The sequence below is a fragment of the Hylobates moloch genome, unplaced genomic scaffold (assembly GCF_009828535.3).
Source record: "Hylobates moloch isolate HMO894 unplaced genomic scaffold, HMol_V3 SCAFFOLD_8, whole genome shotgun sequence".
NCBI classification, from domain to species: domain Eukaryota; kingdom Metazoa; phylum Chordata; class Mammalia; order Primates; family Hylobatidae; genus Hylobates; species Hylobates moloch.
In genome coordinates this window covers 4,593,730-4,611,948 of record NW_026652283.1, presented here as the reverse complement: position 1 = coordinate 4,611,948, position 18,219 = coordinate 4,593,730, and the positions used below count along the sequence as shown (strand labels likewise).

Here is an 18,219-nt window from a genome sequence, read left to right as displayed (position 1 = left end):
ATGCTATCATCTAGGACAATTAGGAAGTTTTAAAAGTCCAAAACAAGCTTCATGATGCAGATAAACCCACACATAGGACCTAGAAAATAGAATTAAAACATTAGAACATATTTAAGTGAAGTGTTTGCTGAATATATTTGACTAGTAGTTACGCTTTCTGTGAAAAAAAATACAAAAGCACTTTTAAGATGTTGATTTATTTGTACTAGTGGAATAGGAAGGTCTGTTAGTAAATCATTGACTAAGTCTGTGCGGTGAACATATCTCCCAAATGAGTCAAGCTTCAAGAAGTCTTGAATATATGGGTTACCACCATAGTAAATTTGAGCAAGCCGTCTCTCTTTTGTCCTTGGATTCTCCAATCCAAAAGAAAAAATGAGCTATCTGAAAATGGGCAGACTGTGCATATTCATTCTTTCAGCAGATAATTATTGAGCTCCAATTTTAAGATACTAGCTACTACGAGGGATACCAAGATGAATAGGAAAAAATGCCTCTCCCCTTATGAAGTCATCCAATAAAGAAGATGAAATATATGGGAGCAATTAAAATACTAGATAGAATGTACATGTTGAAACAAAATATGATGGAAACCTCAGTGAGGGAGCAATCACGTTCATTAGGTTATCTAGAAAATATTTCATGGATGGGGTAGCCCTTGACCTAGGCTAAAAAGTAAGGGTAGAATTTAGAGAGCCATTACTGGGGGGGCTGGGTGAATATTCAAGAACAGAGTACAGTGCCCTAATGTCTTCCACTGAAATGTCTTAGTAGAACTAAAACAAGGAAGTTAATTAATCTGGAAGATAGCTATGAACTCCCTTTATAACTTGAGGGTGTGTATTTCTCTCAAGTCCTCCAAGATGCTTGCAAAGTGTTTTGAGTTCCATAAATTCAGGGTGTTTATTCTTCATTCCAGCTATTTTTCTTCCAACTTCCTATTCAAGCAAATTTAAAATTAAGCTAAAAATTTTTAGGGTCTTCGTTGTTTAAAAAGACTGTGTACCAATGACTTGAAAGTGAGGAATAAAAATAGTCATTTAAGAAATCATTGGCCCAAAAGTGCAACCTTTTTTGTCATCTTGGAACTGCTAGACTGCATCAAGAATAAGATGTGCGCTCATGAAATTTGAATGTCATTCTGAGCTCATTACTTAAATGCACACGTGAAAAATAATAAATAAGTCAAAATCATTATTTGGTAATAAGAGCAATAAGTTCCATCTGTAAAATTAGTCATTTTTTATCTGTGTCTTTCCATTGCAGATTCCTTATATTACATGGCAGGAGGGGGGTAAACTGAGGGATAGTGAAGACAACGATAAATTAATCAAGAGCTTTCCTCATATCTCAGAACCTATCCTCAGTAAGAGAAAGTGATCACATAATTTCTGTACTTTTTGTACATACTTGTCAGCATTTTAATTATATATAGCTTAAATAAGGCAACAGATCCTATTGATTTTGTCACAATTTTCTATGAGAAGTAACTCATTTAGGTGAAATATACACTGAAGATTAAGAGACTGTGTTTCTGGCTCTCACTTGTACTATCAATAATCTAGGACAACCTGCTTCTGAGTCTTCCAATTCTTTGGCCAAATAATAGTAGCATTCATTATTTTCTTTATAGTAATGATGCAAGCATAAGAACATTTCTATGTGTGTATGTTTATGCAGAGGACATTACAGAGTTTAACTTCAAGGCATTAACAACTTCCTTGTTAAGATAACAAAACATTAACATAAGATACCAAAGAAAATTAGGAAATCTGGCCGGGTGCAGTGGCCCACACCTGCAATCCCAGCACTTTGAGAGGCCAAGGCTGGCGGATCACTTGAGGTCAGGAGTTTGAGACCAGCCTGGCCAACATGGTGAAACCCTGTCCCTACTAAAAATATAAAAATTAGCCAGATGTGGAGCGCCTGGTGTAGTCCCAACTACTTGGGAGGCTGAGGCAGGTAATCATCACATTAACATTTTTGAGGAACATTTTAATCCAATCCTTCTATTGGCCATGGGAAAATCTCACAGCTTCCAGGATGTTAGCAAGGCTGGAATATCTAAAGGAATTAGATACTCCCTTGGGAGGCGGAGGTTGCGGTGAGCATCCTGGGAGGCAGATGTTGCCGTGAGCCAAGATCGCGCCTGTACACTCCAACCTGGCCAACAGAGTAAGACTTTGTCACCAAAAAAAAAAAAAAGGAAGTTAGAAAATCTGTCTCAGAGAAAATTTTTAAAGAAATGGGTAAATAATTATCTTTCTGGACCTACCCAGTCTTTTTCACAGAGTCTCTCCAGATAAGCCCTGGTCTAGGAATTCTCAATTCTTGATGTGTTTTAGAATCACTCAGAGAGCATTTAAGAATGTTAAGAATGCCTAAGTTTCCCCAACCCAAAACCATTGAAATAAGATTTTCGGGGGCTGGTAACTTGGATTCAGTATCTTTACACAGTTCTCTTGGTGATGCTTATGTCTAATTAGGATGGAGAACCCATTGTTTACCTAAGGAATCCATTGTATTTGAGTGCCTGGAAGATTAAAATAAACTGCTTCCTTAGCTCAGTAATCTGAGTTAGTGATTCCTGTGTGAAAATGAGTACAAATCCTTGTAGGAGCAAAGAATAAGTAGCTCTTAAAAGATCTTGTATTTTCTTTGTAATGATTATCTAAAACACCCTGTATAACAAAAATGACATATCCACTTATATAAGTTTCAGTGATGTGTTTAATCTTTCTTTAATCTGTGTTGGTTTTATTTTGAGGGAGGACGTCTACCCTTACCACAGTCCAAAGTCCTTTAAAACAAATATTTCCAGTTAACCAGATGTTCATGCCTTAATACTGCTTCACTTATTTCAAGCAATTCTTCATAAGACACAATTTCACTATAAAAAATTAGGATAAGCTGTTGGGCTTGATTATAACAGCATTTTAAACCAGTATTTTGTTGGAATCAAATCACAGAGATATTCTATTTCATAAAGATGTTTGAGGCATTGGGGAGGAGAAATAGGCTATCTTATTCCACCTTGATAATTGAGAAGTATAGATCTGAGCAGAGTTTTTTTGTTTTGTTTTCAAATTTTTTAATGCCACCAACCCAGATGTCCATCGATGATAGACTGGATTAAGAAAATGTGGCACATATACACCATGGAATACTATGCAGCCATAAAAAAGGATGAGTTCATGTCCTTTGTAGCGACAGGGATGAAGGTGGAAACCATCATTCTGAGCAAACTATCGCAAGGACAGAAAACCAAACACCACATGTTCTCACTCATAGGTAGGAACTGAACAATGAGAACACTTGGACACAGGGTGGGGAACATCACACACCGGGGCCTGTCATGAGGTGGGGGGATGGGGGAGGGACAGCATTAGGAGAAATACCTAATGTAAATGATGAGCTAATGGGTGCAGCAAACCAACACAGCACATGTATACATATGTAACAACCCTGCATGTTGTACACATGTGCCCTAGAACTTAAAGTATAATTTAAAAAAAGAAAAAAGAAAATAAAATATTACTGCACCCCCTAAAAGAAAAATTTTTTTAATGCCAACCAAGCCTAAGGGATGAAGAGAGAAGGAGGGGTGAGCTGAGCAAAGAATATAAGAAGGGAAACTTCAGTGTGAAAGCCTGGGAATGGAAGTCTGGCATAGAAAAAGAGGGCAAAGAGAAGGTTCTCGTACTTGTAGATGATCGGTGGATAACTCTCAGTCATCATGAGAGTTGGCCATGTTTTCAAAGACTACCAAGTAAGATTCGATGTTGTGGAAAGTGTGTGAGACTAGAGCCAAAGCCCAAAGGAGTACATTTAATAGGTGTGTACATATAATACTCAGTTGTGAGGAGAATCAATGAAAGCAGCAGGTATAAGCACTTTGTTTAAGAAAAATGACTACAAATGGAAAAAGAGAAATAGTAGCTAGAGGGAAGCTTGGGGTGGAATAAGACAATTAAAATGAATCTCAGTTTTCTGGCTTAGAAGACCAGGTAAATGGTGGTGCCATTACTGAGATTAGGGAATAGAGCAAAGTGTTGGGAAGGTTGTGAACAAATTAACATCAGGAAGGAAATCACTGCATCCATGGACAAAGGCCCTTTGAATGGCGCATATGATATCTCTTTTGTCCTGACTGATATTCAGAAATTTAGCTGAACCATAGAGGCTGAGAATTCCCCCAGGATCCTTGGCTGATGAGGAGGGATTGGTCTTAAGAAAGAGCTACCAGACTTACTGCTAGTATGAGTAAGTTACAGCTTTAGAAATTAATTAAAAATAAAACACTTACTTAAAAGCTAAGTTGGTGGGGCAAGAACAGACAAAGGAGCAGTAAATTAATTCTATTTTGGTCACCTTGAGTTTTGAGTGTCTACTGAAAATCCTGTGGGTGCAGGGGGAGGGTGGTCAAGCAAGGACATAAAGGGGTGGGACATGGCTGCCTAGGTTCATTCATTTAACAAAGATCTGTTAAGCACCTGTAGCAGATGCCAGGCACCAGCTTCTTCCTTAGAGGTACAAATATGTTTAAGAAATATTCCTTCCATTGAGAGCTGAGGATGAAGATGTTCAGAATGGAGTGGGTCTGAAGTGGCTGTTAGAGAAGGTCTCTATTGAAGGCATTGTTCATCTTTCCCACGCCTTAGCCCTTTACCACATTTCTTCTTACTTTCATAACATCTGCCCTTGTGATGACTCTTTCTCATTTTTTTCCCCTACTTCCAGATGTCAGATAAGGTTGACTGGTTACAAAGCCAAAATGGAGTATGCAAAGTTGATGTCTATTCTGGAGACAACCGAGCCCAGGACTGGAAAATGGTAAGGGTCAACCTCTTGATAAACACTAGGTTAAGAATATGGGGGCTGTCATTAAGAGTAGCCTTATTCTCTCCACCATACCACCAACCTCTTATTTTTCAAGGTGGGATTCTTGAGGCAGGTGGGAAATCAGCCCTTATAGAACAAAACATTCCCATTTATAGCTTTCTGGAAAAAATTCTCATCCTATGGTATTTAATATGCTATAACTAATGAAATATGTATGTGCTTATAAGCTGTATAACATATATCATGTATGTATATATAAATATATATGTATATGTCAGCTGTATATTACAGCTATAAAATTTTAATTTTCAAACAGAGAGGAATTGGAGATAAATGTCTCCAAGGCTTATAGAAAATATTTTCTAAAATGTAAGATGCCTTAAAATTCTCAGAACTATAAACTCTCATCTAAGTAACATTATTATCCTGCCTTCATCATTCAACAAACATGTATTAAATGCTTACTTAATATCAGGCAATGTATCAGTCAGGGTCTAGTCAGAAGACAGAAACCACACCAGTAACTTAACATTTAAAAATTATTTACTAATAAAACATAGTTAACTACTAAAAGGCATAAGAGAGGACTCTAGGAATCCCAGAAATAACAAATACAGAAAGTAGCTACTACCCTCAGGCTGAGAATTACATAAACAAGGAAGAAATTAAGTAAATACTCGCAAGAGCTCGCTCTCCCTCAATGAAAGCTGCTTCCCATCTCTTTGGAGAGAATGTGGCTGCCACAGGAAACTTGCCAGAGGGAAGCCCTTTCCTCCTGCTCTGACCATGCAGTGTCCCCCAGTACCCTCTGTTGACAATGCCAACTGCAAAGGAGAAATGTTTAGGGTTCAGCTCTGGTATCACAAAGCAAGGAAAAGAAGGGTGGATTTGGAGTGAGAGACAGTAAATCAATAACTGGCCACAGACACTGTCCTGACTGTCAGGGTCAGAGATATAAAAATAAATTAGAATTCTCTCCTTTTAAGGATCTCATAATCTAATGGAATCACTATTATTAATAGACTCTATCCTATTACAACATTTATCAGGCTGGGCACAGTGGCTCACGCCTGTAATCCTAACACTTTGGGAGGCCAAGGCAGGAGGATTGCTTGAGCCCAGGAGTTGGAGACCAGCCCGGGCAACACGGCAAAACTCTGTCTTTACTAAAAAAAGAATTAGCCAGAGTGGTTGCACGTGCCTGCAGTCCCAGCAACTTGAGAGGCTGAGGCAGGAGAATCACTTGAGCCCAGAAGTTTGAGGTCGCCGTGAGCTATGACCATGCCACCGCACTCCAGCCTGGGCAACAGTGAGACCCTGTCTCAAAATAAAAAAAAGTTAACATTTATCAAACATTTATTTGCATGTAATCAAATGTAAATGATCTGTCTTCTTCAAATGCAAATGACCTGTCTTCTTCTATTTGTCCAAATCTGGTCGATCTATATAAAGTTTTAAAGAGAAAATGCTAACAAATCTACATAAGACATTAAGACATAAAGATAATAAATATTCAATTACTATAGAGTAAGGGCCAACCAAAACTGCTTCTACTAAATCTTTGATTTACTTCTGCCCTTTCATTTAGAGAAACAAAAGGCAGATCAGTTTCAATGTTAAATCAAATGAACTTAGTGATTTTTCATTAAGTGAGAAACAAAAAAGAAGATAACAATTACTGCCCCTCTGAACCTTATCATTCATTTTGGAAAATAAAAAGTACTCATATCAAAATAGAAATGTTGGTGAGGGTAGCGGCCCAAAGAGCAGATGCCATGGCCGCCACCACCACCGCCATAGACACACTCTCGTCCTATGGGCCACTCCTGGGGCTTCAGCCCGCAGCTCCGCTTGCCACGTCTCAGGTTTCTTTACCTCCAGAAAGAAGAAAATTGACCCATTGAATTCTGGAAGTTCATTGAAGAGTCTGAAATTAAGGACTTATTTCAAATGTGAACATGGTTAATCGAGGCGCAACAAGACCTTACAGCCCAAATACTGGAAATAAAATATGCCAGTTCAAACTAGTACTTCTGGAAGAGTCTGCTGTTGGCAAATCAAGCCTAGTGCTTCGTTTTGTGAAAGGCCAATTTCATGAATTTCAAGAGAGTACCGTTGGGGTAACTCTCAAAGTGATAAAAGCTGTTTCTTTGTGAAATATAGGCCCAAAAAGAAAACCAACTGCTAGTGCTGGTGATGGAAGTGAAGAGAAAATGAAGAGATCTAAGAGTGGTGGTTCTTAGCCAGAAAATAGACATTTTGGATAAGTTAAAGTGGTTTTACAGATTCAGCTGATTTTCTAACCCAGAATGTGTGTCTTGATGACACTACAGTATAGTTTGAAATATGGGATACAGCTGTTCAAGAATGATACCGTAGCCTAGCACCAATGCACTACAGAGGAGCACAAGCAGCCATAGTTGTATATGATATCACAAATGAGGAGTCCTTTACAAGAGCAAAAAATTGGGTTAAAGAACTTCAGAGGCAAGCATGTCCTGACATTGTAATAGCTTTATCAGGAAACAAGGCTGACCTAGCAAATAAAAGAGCAGCAGATTTCCAGGAAACACAGTCCTATGCAGATGACAATAGTTTATTATTCATGAAGACATCAGCTAAAACATCAGTGAATGTAAATGAAATGTTCATGGCAATAGCTAAAAAATTGCCAAAGAATGAACCACAAAATCCAGAAGCAAATTCTGCCAGAAGAAGAGGAGTAGCCCTTACTGAACCCACACAACCAAACAGGAGTGTGTTGTAGTAACTAAACGTCCAGTTTGAACTAGCTGGAATAGTCTTCTGCTTCTTAAATGTTAATAACAATGGAATTGGACCATTTAACCAGCCCAGTATGACTTCCAAAAGAGACTTATGATAGAGTCAAGTTTCTAATGCAGAATTATTTTAAGTGTTTTGAACTTAATTTTTAATAACATGCATGGGTCCCTCTTACTAATGTTTCAGCAATAGGGAAAAATGAGAACTATGTGTATACTTGTTTCATTGGAAGGTTGGAGGAATAATTTCTCATCGCTAGGAATATAGACAAATTACTATCTGGACCCACACAGTTAACCAGCCCATTTCTCCACACTGGTACAGTAGTCACCTGTGAAAAAAAAAATTAGAATTTACTAATTTGGGCTTTTCAGAAACATGCTTTTTGTAGAAGGAGATTCTAAAGTTATTTATGCTTAGCCATAGCATTCAGGCAAATGTTCATTTCTCCTGCCATCAGTATTTAAAATGAACATTCCATATTTTAATAAATTAACCACAAGAAAATAATCCCACATATACAAAGTGGGGGGTGGGAAGAGCGTTAATGGCATCTAAATTATAGCCAGTCCTGTTTGTTTGTTTGTTTTTTAATGGGGTAAAAAAATCAAATGCAATCCCATCTTGTTTTAGGAATTTGAGAACTAATAAATACATCTTAATGGATAGTGTTCCTTTCAAACATGTGAGTTCTTTAACAAAAATGAAATAAACCAGGTGTCTGTGATTTCTAATTAATCACTGCTGGCCATTACATAGGTTTTGTTGTTTGGTGCAGGGAGGGGACTTTTGTTCGCTTGTGACACAATGTAGTCAATGCACTAACAATTATGTGTATTTAAACTTGATTATTTTAAATTCGATCTTCAGCTGTACTATCAATAGGGTACTGCATTATAGTCTCCATATACGTATTACTTTTCTGTAATATTTAAGAGTTGCTTAAAAGTGTACAAAATGTCCAGTTGCTAAAACAGCCAATGATTTCTCTCCCCCCCTTTGACAGGAAGGGGCTTCAGTTGTTCCTCCATGGCTAGAACCATAACGAACAATGTACCCGTAATTTGTAACATAAAGTATTGCAATATGTTAGTAACAATCTTGCAGCCTTGTTTTCCAACCTTCATTTTATTTTGATCAATTCAGTATATTGCACTAATTATTTTAGGTATTTTCCTTATATGAGAACTACTATATGTGTGTCAGAGATGATTTAATCTGTTTAAGTGTTGGACTGTTAGGAGAACTTGTACATCTACAATAATTCAGAATTAGGAAAATGGGTCACCAGTGTTTAGTTTTATACTGAGGTGCTCAGGTTTGAATAAAGTGGTATAAAAAGCAAAAAAAAAAATGCAGAAATATCACTTGAAAGCTCTGAATAACTGTTGGACTAATGAAAAGCAGTTCATGATTATTTGTCAAATGTATTTTCTAGACAATAATTGCTATAGGTGTTTAAAGAATTGATCATTTCAAAATGGGAGGTGGTCAGAGAAAATTTTATAAGGTATGTTTAATTGAGACAAAGGTGGAGAAGAGAAATAGAACAGGGAGGTAGATAGCTGACTTAAAACTACTGAAGCAGGCCAGGCACGGTGGCTCATGCTTGTAATCCCAGCACTTTGGGAGGCCGAGGCGGGCGAATCACGAGGTCAGGAGATCGAGACCCACGGTGAAACCCCGTCTCTACTAAAAATACAAAAAATTAGCCGGGCGTGGTGGCGGGCGCCTGTAGTCCCAGCTACTCGGAGAGGCTGAGGCAAGAGAATGGCGTGAACCCGGGAGGCGGAGGTTGCAGTAAGCTGAGATCGCACGACTGCACTCCAGCCTGGGTGACAGAGCAAGACTCCGTATCAAAAAAAAAAAAGCCCTCTGTTATTTACTGTCCTGAGATTAGGAAGTCAAGCCTAAGAAACACTCTCCACCAGGTTTCACCTGCAGTCCCTAGGAAAACAAGCAGGTATACATTTAGACTTCTCTGAAACTCTTGTTCCTAATTATAGTCTCAACCACTAATATTAATCATAACTGCTAACCCAAAGTTAACAGTTAACGATTATGAAAGAATGTACACTCTTTCTATGTCACAAAAAAACTAGGGTGAGGGGTATATAATTGGGAACATCACACACCAGCTGAAATGCAGATGAGTAGAACTCGTGACTACACATGAAGACGACTTCCTACAGTCACATACACCCCTTATACCACCTCTCTAAGTGGAGAAGATGAACAGACTTATTAACAGATTTAAAGATATAGCCTCTCTGTAAGTGATAAAACTAATAAACAAAGCATATAAACTTTACGTTTAGCCATCAATGGCTCAGTGTTCCATCTTTACATGTCCAGTGAATATGCATTAACTCAGTGTAATACCACTCCAGTGTTTTAAGTTATATAAAGATGTTGGAAACTTATCATTAGGCTGACATACTATAAAACATAATAACTGTTGAAATAAAGTTTGTCAGAATGATTATTCAACTTGGTTAAATGCAAATTTACATTTTTCATAATCTTAAACATTAAATAGAAGTAATGCTGGCTTTTTTGGATCTGTAAACCTGTATGAGTTTATGAAAAGTATATCAAAGCAAAATAAAAGCATGCAACTGTATAATATCTAACATTGATAAATAAGATATAGCTGTTTTCATTAAACCAAAATTATTAAACTAGTATTATTTGCCAAAGATTTACCTAATTTATGTGAATTTGGGTTTCTAAAATGGTTCTGAGTTAGGTTCCATAAAAATACTTTGTTTTCTTAGCATTCCCTTTGAATATTTTAAGTATTAGGAGCTTGATTTCCTTATTTTCTGGGGATACAAGAATATGTAATTTATAGAAGTGTGTGTTTGTGTGCGTGTGTGTGTGTGAGCACGCACCAATCAGAATAAACTTCCTTTAAGAGACTTCATAGTATAACACATTAATACTCTCTGGAGGAAGACATTGCTGCTTACACCTAACATTTTCTGAATTATAGACACATAGTGATACAGACACTGATAGAGACAGTTTATAGCTTCAATTCTAAACTTTCAGCCACACTTTATGGCAAAAATAAACCAGAAACATAAAACTCACCTGTCCGGATATCAAAGAGCACTTCTCCTCCCAAGTGAGCACAAACGTCTTAATTGATGAGCTTAAGATGGACAAAAAATGCTGTCAAAACAGATTTTCTGTTGCCTCACACCCAACAGAGAATATAATTCTATAAATCATTAATCCATAAAAGAGATTACCAAATGGTCAGACATAAAATCGAATTTCCAATCATTGCTGCCACCAGTTGGCCATAAACAAACCGAAGTGAGAACCAAAAACAAAATTAGTACTAGAAAAACCAAATGTCTGCAAACTTCTGTTGCTACTCTGGGGGCTGAGAAAAGACACACCTAGTGCACCTGTCTCATGAGGACATTTATCTCCATTGTGTGGATCTATTGGGCATCTTGGTGGAAGACTTCCAAAATCATTAAAAGATAATTTTCAAAGAAGGGCAAAATAATGACTTCCATACATATATAAAAATGAATGTGTTAAAGATTTTATTTAACTCATTAACAAGGAACTGGTGAGGTTCAAAAGACACGTATAGCTTGGAAATATTGAAGTGAACGTGCCATTGGAGGCAAACTGACCTTCTCTACAGTGGGAGAGGCAGTCAGTCGGCCCTCCCCTATAGGTGTCTAGACAAGAATTATATTGCATTGATGTCAGTTGTCACAGTTAACAGAGTTGTAAAATAGCTCCAAGAGAATGAGAATCAGATAATGTGGAAGGGTATGCTATAGATGATGTGTAGTTTTCCACTAAAGCACAAAATACCCCATATAGTAGCTATTATTCTAATTAGGAGAACCATTTGGGAGAATTTTGAACCAAGCCCAATGGATCTTAACTCCAACATGGTAACAAGCCACTTAAACCAGGCCTGCAGACAACCAGCACAACTGCTTTTCTTTTCTTTTCTTTCCAAGTAATCAAAGCACAGCAGGATATTGTAGAGGTGGAGAGCCCAGATTTTAGAATCAGAATTGCATCTGAATACGAAACCCCACCATGGACTAGCTGTGAGATGCCTGGCAAACCATTTAACTTCTCTAAGTCTCTGTTTTCTTACCTGTGAAACTGGAAGAGTAAAACCTATCTTACTAGGCGAATATGAGGATTAAACAAAATAGTGCCTATAAAGCATTTAGCACAGTGCCTGGCAAACATTACGAGTACTTCATAAATAGCAACTAGTAACTATATTACACTTGGTAATAAAAACACCGAGTTGTTCTTTAAAGGTGGGTAATATCTGTGGTCATTCCCAGATAGACGTATGAACTCCAATAATTACAGTGATTCTTTACATTTGATAACAAATAGGAGACTTTCATATATATTATGTTATTTTATCTTATGTTTCAGAGTTTTTCCCACATGCAGATTGTACAATTTATAAACGTATAAACACGTTCATATGCTTATCACAGCTAGTGTCCATCAAAGAATCTGTATTCACACAAAACTAATAAATTGCCCATACATATTAACTCCTGAATTATAAATCAGATTGTTAAATTAAATGATGTCAGTCCATTGGAAGCCCTTTAACATATCCAGATAGTGTTTGTGCAGCCTGGTAAAGTGATTAATTATCCAATTTTCCCTGAATTTTCTAATTTTTTTGGAAACTATACTCGTAATAAGATCTAAATAAAAACAGGTAAACCATAGAAAATAGCAATTAATATTAAAACAAGAAAAAATCTGATTCAGTTCAAATGCTAACTCTTCTATCTAGCTGATGACTGTCAGATCTGTTTTTTAACTTTTATTTTAAGTTCAGGGGTACATGTGCAGGTTTGTTACATAGGTAAACTTGTGTCATGGGGGTAGTTGTACAGATTATTTAATCACCCAGGTGTTAAGCCTAGTACCCATTAGTTATTTTTCCTTGTCCTCTCCCTCCTCCCTACCTCCACTCTCCAAAAGGCCTCAGTGTGTGTTGTTCCCCTCTGTGTGTCCATGTGTTCTCATCATTTAGCTCCCACTTATAAGTATGAACATGTGGTATTTGGTTTTCTGTTCGTGAATCAACCTAAATGCCCATCAGTGATCGATTGGATAAAGAAAATGTGGTATGTATACACCATGGAATACTATGCAGCCATAAAAAAAGAATGATATCACGTCCTTTACAGGGACATGGATGGAGCTGGAGGCCGTTATCCTTAGCAGACTATCCGATCTTAAAGATATATGTCATTAGAAGCAATATAATATACTAGCCGAGAGCATGGGCTGTGGAGTCAGACTGCCAGGGCTGGAGGAATTTCTGCTCCATCAATGGTTAGCTGTATTATTTCAAGAAAGTTACAAACTTAACCTCTCAGTTCTTCAATTTCCTCCTCTGTAAAAAGAGGATAACAAGAGAGCTAAATCTCAGGTTTATTATGAGAATAATTAAATGAGATAATAAACTTGAAATACTTGGAACAATGTCTGATACACAGTGAGTACTCAATAAATGGTTACTTTTATTGCCAAGATGGAGCAAGCTTGAGAGGGCTGATGACATTTGTAACTGAACTTTGAGGTTGTCTTGAATATCCCATATCTTTGCTTTGTTATAGTCAGATGAATCCTTGTCTATTTTTAAGGACACCTCCACGGATCCTGTCAGAGTGCTCAGCTGGCTCCGCAGAGACCTGGAGAAAAGTACAGCAGAGTTCCAAGATGTTAGGTTCAAACCTGGAGAATCATTTGCTGGGGAAACGTCCAACTCAGGAGACCCACACAAAGGTTTCTCTGTAGACTATTACAACAACACCACCAAGGGCACTCTAGAAAGATTGCATTTTGAGATGACTCACAAAGAGAATCCTTGCCAGGGCCCCAGGGCCCAACTTGGCAACGGGAGTTCAGTAGATGAAGTTTCCTTCTATGCTCACCGCCTCACGAATCTAGTCATAGCCATGGCCCGCAAAGAGATCAATGAGAAGATCGATGGTTCTGAAAACAAATGTGTCTATCAGTCATTGTACGTGGGGAATGAACCCACACCCACCAAAAGCCTCAGTAAGATAGCATCAGAGCTTGTGAATGAGACCGTCTCTGCATGTTCCAGGAATGCTGCCCCAGACAAGGCTCCTGGCTCTGGAGACAGAGTCTCAGGATCATCACAAAGTCCCCCAAATTTGAAGCACAAGTCCACTTTGAAGATCAAGAAGAGCACCAAAGAAAGACAGAGTCCAGATGACAAGCCTGCTTCTAAGAAGTCTTTCTTCTATAAGGAAGTGTTTGAATCTCGTAATGGAGATTATGCCAGAGAGGGTGGAAGGTTCTTTGCTCAGGACAGAAAGAGGTTTCAAGGGCAGGAAAGGCCTGATGACTTTACGGCTTCTATTAGTGAAGGGATCATGACCTATGCTAACAGTGTGGTGTCTGATATGATGGTCTCCATCATGAAGACACTGAAGATCCAGGTGAAAGACACAACCATTGCCACCATCCTACTGAAGAAAGTTCTGCTCAAGCATGCAAAAGAGGTGGTCTCGGATCTCATCGACTCCTTCATGAGGAACCTCCACAGCGTCACAGGGACCCTCATGACTGACACACAGTTTGTCTCAGCTGTGAAAAGAACTGTCTTCTCTCATGGAAGCCAAAAGGCCACAGATATCATGGATGCCATGCTAAGGAAGCTGTACAATGTAATGTTTGCCAAGAAAGTACCTGAGCATGTCGGGAAAGCCCAAGACAAGGCTGAGAGTTATTCCCTCATCTCCATGAAAGGAATGAGTGATCCTAAAAATCGAAATGTGAACTTTGCCATGAAATCTGAAACTAAATTGAGAGAAAAAATGTATTCTGAACCCAAGTCAGAGGAGGAGACTTGTGCCAAAACTCTGGGCGTGCACATTATCAAAGAGGGGCTTACCTTGTGGCACAAAAGTCAGCAGAAAGAATGTAAATCTCTAGGTTTTCAGCATGCAGCATTTGAAGCACCCAACACACAGTGTAAGCCTGCATCAGACATTTCCTTTGAGTACCCTGAAGATATTGGCAACCTCGGCCCTCCTCCATATCCCCCAGAGAAACCTGAGAATTTTATGTATGATTCAGACTCCTGGGCCAAGGACCTGATCGTGTCTGCCCTACTTCTGATTCAATATCACCTGGCCCAGGGAGGAAGAAGGGATGCACAGAGCTTCGTTGAAGCTGCTGGTACCACCAACTTTCCTGCCAATGAGCCTCCTGTAGTTCCTGATGAATCCTGCCTTAAGTCTGCTCCCATTGTAGGTGACCAAGAACAAGCAGAAAAGAAGGACCTAAGGAGTGTTTTCTTCAATTTCATCCGGAACTTACTTAGTGAGACCATTTTCAAGCATGACCAGAGCCCTGAACCCAAGGTGCCAGAACAGCCAGTTAAGGAAGATAGGAAGTTGTGTGAAAAACCGTTAGCCTCTTCTCCCCCCAGACTATATGAAGATGATGAGACCCCTGGTGCCCTTTCTGGGCTGACCAAGATGGTTGTCAACCAGATAGATGGCCACATGAGTGGACAGATGGTAGAACATCTGATGAACTCAGTGATGAAGCTGTGTGTCATCATTGCTAAGTCCTGTGATTCTTCGTTGGCAGAGCTGGGAGATGACAAGTTGGGAGATGACAAGTCTGGAGATGCCAGTAGGCTAACTTCGGCCTTCCCAAATAGTTTATATGAGTGTTTGCCAGTCAAGGGCACAGGGTCAGCAGAAGCTCTCCTGCAGAATGCCTATCAAGCTATCCATAATGAAATGAGAGGTATATCAGGACAGCCCCCTGAAGGGTGTGCAGCACCCAAGGTGATTGTCAGCAATCACAACCTAACAGATACAGTTCAGAACAAGCAGCTCCAAGCCGTCCTTCAATGGGTAGCTGCCTCTGAGCTCAATGTCCCTATTTTGTACTTTGCTGGTGATGATGAAGGGATCCAGGAGAAGGTAAGAAACAAAGGCAGAGGAATTTGGAAGCTTTATTAAGATTTAACTAGGGCTTTAAGTTCTGGTTTCTTTCTAAATGGGAAGATAGCCACAGAGAAGGTAAAATGGGAACAGTGGGATTTGAAGATCATGCCTCTTGGCAGAGATAATGGATAAAGTAACATTAGATTTTGCCCAATACAAGGCATATCAAAGGGGAAAAGGGGGATAAATGATATGTTGCTGTTTTCTGCATTTAGGAGTAGGAGTGTACAGATGAGGAACCTCCAAGAGACCTAGTGAAAGAATCAGATTAAGGTCTGGGCTCTAGGCTGAGTTTTGGATAGGACAGCATTACTGAAAGGATGAGATGAAGCTGGAAAGTAGCCCTGGGATGTGTTAGGGAAGAGGCAGAGTCTGAATTTATGACCTTTTCAAACATGCCATTACTGTCTTAGCTGGTTGTCTAGGTGGCGCTGGGGATTTGAAAGGATTCAGTGGATAACACCCCTCTTTCCCCTACCCTAAGCTCTGAACAGTTGACAAGTAAGACTAAAGCATAAGGCAGATGGGAAATCAACTTATCACTGTTATTACTGATAAAGGTAAACGTGCCTGGTAAGTTCTTGTCCTCCACCCAAGGTGCCAGTAAGCATCAGAACTGCTCACCAAAGGGAGGGTTTGAGTCTGGAGAATACGCACACTTAACCCAAGATGCTGCTGCTTCATACTGAAGTGCGAGAATTAAAAAGACCATCCCTACAACCTTCTCTTCTCTCTCTTCTCTGCCTTCTCGCTCTCTCTCTCTCTGTCTCTCTCATTTTCTCTTCCTCAGTGCTTTTGATTATCTCCTCTTGATTGAGAAAAGTGGACCAACTGCTGTTAATCATTAAGTAGCAAAGGGTGGCACAAGAGGCTAGGATTATTTAGAAAATTTCATCATCATAGAAATCAGAAGATAAGGAACAAGAGGCTTTCTCTGCTTAATTAAGTGGTATTTACATGGTATTAGCAACGCTTGCAACTGGGTCGCTACGTTTATCTGATGACTGGGAAGACACACGATTACAGAGCATCCAGATTAGGCTATATCAAGCCTAAACAAGAACCTGTCTGGTCTTTGACTTTGGTCTTAGCAAGACTACACTTGCTACTTACAGTGTAGTCTGTGGACCTACAACACTGGCATCACCTGGGAGCTTTTTAGAAGTGCAGAATCTCACACTTCCCTCCAGACCTACTGAATCAGAATCTTCATTTTAGCAAAATACCCAGGGGAGTTGTGTGCACATTCAAGTTAGGCTAGAAGACAATGTGAACTTCAGTATTAGATCTATCCCTAAGAGTCGTTGGCAAGCTCTGTCTCCATGCAGGGTTTCCAATCCGTAAAACAGACAACTATTTTATAGTGTATAGCAATTAGCAGAGGCGGGGAGTGGGAGGCTATATTCTGAAGAAAATTTAAGCTGATGAAAAAAATCTGAAAATAAGCATAGCCTTCAGGTGTATAATGTGTGAGAAAGCCTTTTGTAGCCATCTTTGAAATCAAACCCGTCATATATAACATACATAATACATTCTGGCTTTAGACTTTTTTGTATTGGAATGTGTTGTTTTAGATTATTTTAAATTGAAACATGTATCTAAAATAGGACAATAGACTTGCAGTCCCCCACTTTTATACACACACACACACACACACACACGCACACACCTCTGTCTACCCTAAAGATAAAGATAGTCATCTATTTTATTGACTCCTTCTAAGAGTAGAAGGAATGAGAAGCAGCATGTTCAAACTTCAACTAATAAATAGACGCACTGAATATTAGTATATTTTTAAGAACAGGGATGACATAGGCACCAAAGAAACTACCTAAAAATGACTTCTTGAAAAGAGGTTAATGTATGCAAATATTCTCATACTGATTCAGGTGATTGAACCTGCTGTCACTGGGATGTCTGTGAGCCCGATGTCTTTAAATACATTTGTATTTATTTTTGAATAAATGATATGTGTGCATAGTTCAAAATTCAAAAGTACAAAAGGATGCACGGTGAAAATTAAGGGTTGTTTTCTCATTTGTGTGCTCTATCCCATTGCCTTCCCTGGAGAAAAAAACCGTTTGGATCAATTTCCTATTTATCCTTCCAGAAATACACACACACACACACACACACACACACGTAAAGTCACAAATTATTATTTTATATATATATATATCCTCTTGTGCAACATATAGAGCTGCCACATTCTTTTTAATGGCTTTATATATTTTATAATATATGAAGCCTTTTCGTATATCATATATGTTTTATATATTTAACCACTCCCCTATGTATGGATATTTCAGTTGCCACTATTTTGCACTGTAAGCAATGCTACACTGAATATCCTTGAATATGCATAATTTTGCACAGATTCAAATGTATTCACATGTGCTATACCCCTAGGAAAGGAATTTCGAGGTCAATGAGAATATTATTTGTGTAATTTGATACGTTTCCAAATTGCCTTCCATAGAGCTTATACCAATTAACACACCTATTAAAACAGTGTAAGAGGACGATTTCCTCACACTTTAACCAACAGTGCATGCTAAAATTTTTAATTTGCTAA

General features: G+C 38.7%; 1 protein-coding gene across 2 annotated transcripts in view; it reads left to right on the top strand.

Moving 5' to 3' along the window:
* Positions 1-18,219, top strand: part of AKAP3 (A-kinase anchoring protein 3) — a 32,620-nt gene that overhangs the window by 6,048 nt on the left and 8,353 nt on the right. For both annotated transcript variants that reach the window (XM_032159353.2, XM_058442749.1), the window contains 2 exons: positions 4,741-4,833; positions 13,296-15,620. In XM_032159353.2, coding sequence (XP_032015244.1) covers positions 4,741-4,833; positions 13,296-15,620 — 2,418 coding nt within the window. The remainder of the gene's footprint in view (positions 1-4,740; positions 4,834-13,295; positions 15,621-18,219) is intronic.